The 1179-nt window shown below is 50.0% G+C and overlaps 1 protein-coding gene across 1 annotated transcript; it reads left to right on the plus strand.

The window, feature by feature from the left end:
- Nucleotides 1–1179, plus strand: BKA67DRAFT_659868 (uncharacterized protein; the record flags this gene model as incomplete). Its single annotated transcript, XM_046107527.1, has 3 exons — nt 1–354; nt 413–582; nt 651–1179. 3 exons carry the CDS (start codon nt 1–3, stop codon nt 1177–1179), a joined length of 1053 nt encoding a protein of 350 aa, XP_045957511.1.

Consider the following 1179-nt stretch of genomic DNA (forward strand, 5'->3'; position numbering starts at 1 on the left):
ATGCCATTGACCGGGCACGTTGACATAGTTACGGACCAAGACAACAAAGTTTGGACGTACAAGGTACCTACCAAGTTCCAGCAAACATCGCTAATTACAATCGATATCGTGTTCGGCAACGGCGCCATCGTGCTTCCACCACGGTTTCCGCTACCAGCTTTCAAGCAGGGAAGTCAGACCCGTATTCCTCGAAAGCCTAGCTATGTGGAAATAATAGTTCCAGTAACAAATCCTCTACACGCCGAGCCCTTGTCCGACTTCATATATCCCGTCATCCTCGGCCCTGATTCCTTGCCTACGGTTCTGAATGGCTGGCATCAGAATCTTAGCGCTTTAATAACTCTCGATGTTGAGGTAGCGAATCAGAAGCACATTGAGTTCATGGCTGTGCTTGCTTACCCAGGCGTTCTAGGAGCGTGAAAAGCGCGCCGGTCCAATGGGGATATCAAGTCTCGGAATGACAGCAAATCAGCAACTTGACATGAAGGAGTCAATCTTTACTATCTTCATGCTCTCCTCAAATCTCCACGGCGGCCAGACCGGCGTATTCATGTTACAGCACCCAGATTTAGGTTGTGTCATGTGTGTATTCGTGTGCATGGTCTGCCTTGACGATGCTGCGGGATGTGTCGTTTTGATAATATACACAGCAATTTGGCTCCAACTTTGGACATGGTTAAGGCAGGCGAGCTGACGTATTTCCCCCTTGTGCTCCGAAAACTTGACTTTTGCGCATTAAATATAAACGATGAGGAACTTAGAGTCTGGCGCTGCCTCATCCCAGCCTTCATTGAACGTTGCAGGACCTGGTCACACAAAGCAAAGTGTGAATACAAGAAAATCGGTGCCACGATCCCACTCAGCCAGATCACCGGCGAGCAGTTCATTTTGTATTTGCGGAAATGTAAGGCTACCGGAAGACCACCTGCTCCTGCTCGACTGGGACGCGGGGCCAAGTATATGGTGCGCGGTGCTAGCAACCTCACGTTCTCGGTGCCCTTTGTTGAGGGCATCATGGACACGAGCGCTCTTGGAAAAGATAGCAAATTGGAATATCTGATGCTGAGGGATCGGTGTCGCAGTTGTGGAAGGAAAGAAGGGGCTAACGGCAAGGGGCTCAAGGCATGTTCAAGACGCAAGGGGCGTTTCGTACTTCTCAGGGGACTGCAAGAAGACTGA

This window comes from Truncatella angustata (assembly GCF_020726525.1).
Source record: "Truncatella angustata strain MPI-SDFR-AT-0073 chromosome Unknown BKA67scaffold_5, whole genome shotgun sequence".
Lineage (NCBI taxonomy): Eukaryota > Fungi > Ascomycota > Sordariomycetes > Amphisphaeriales > Sporocadaceae > Truncatella > Truncatella angustata.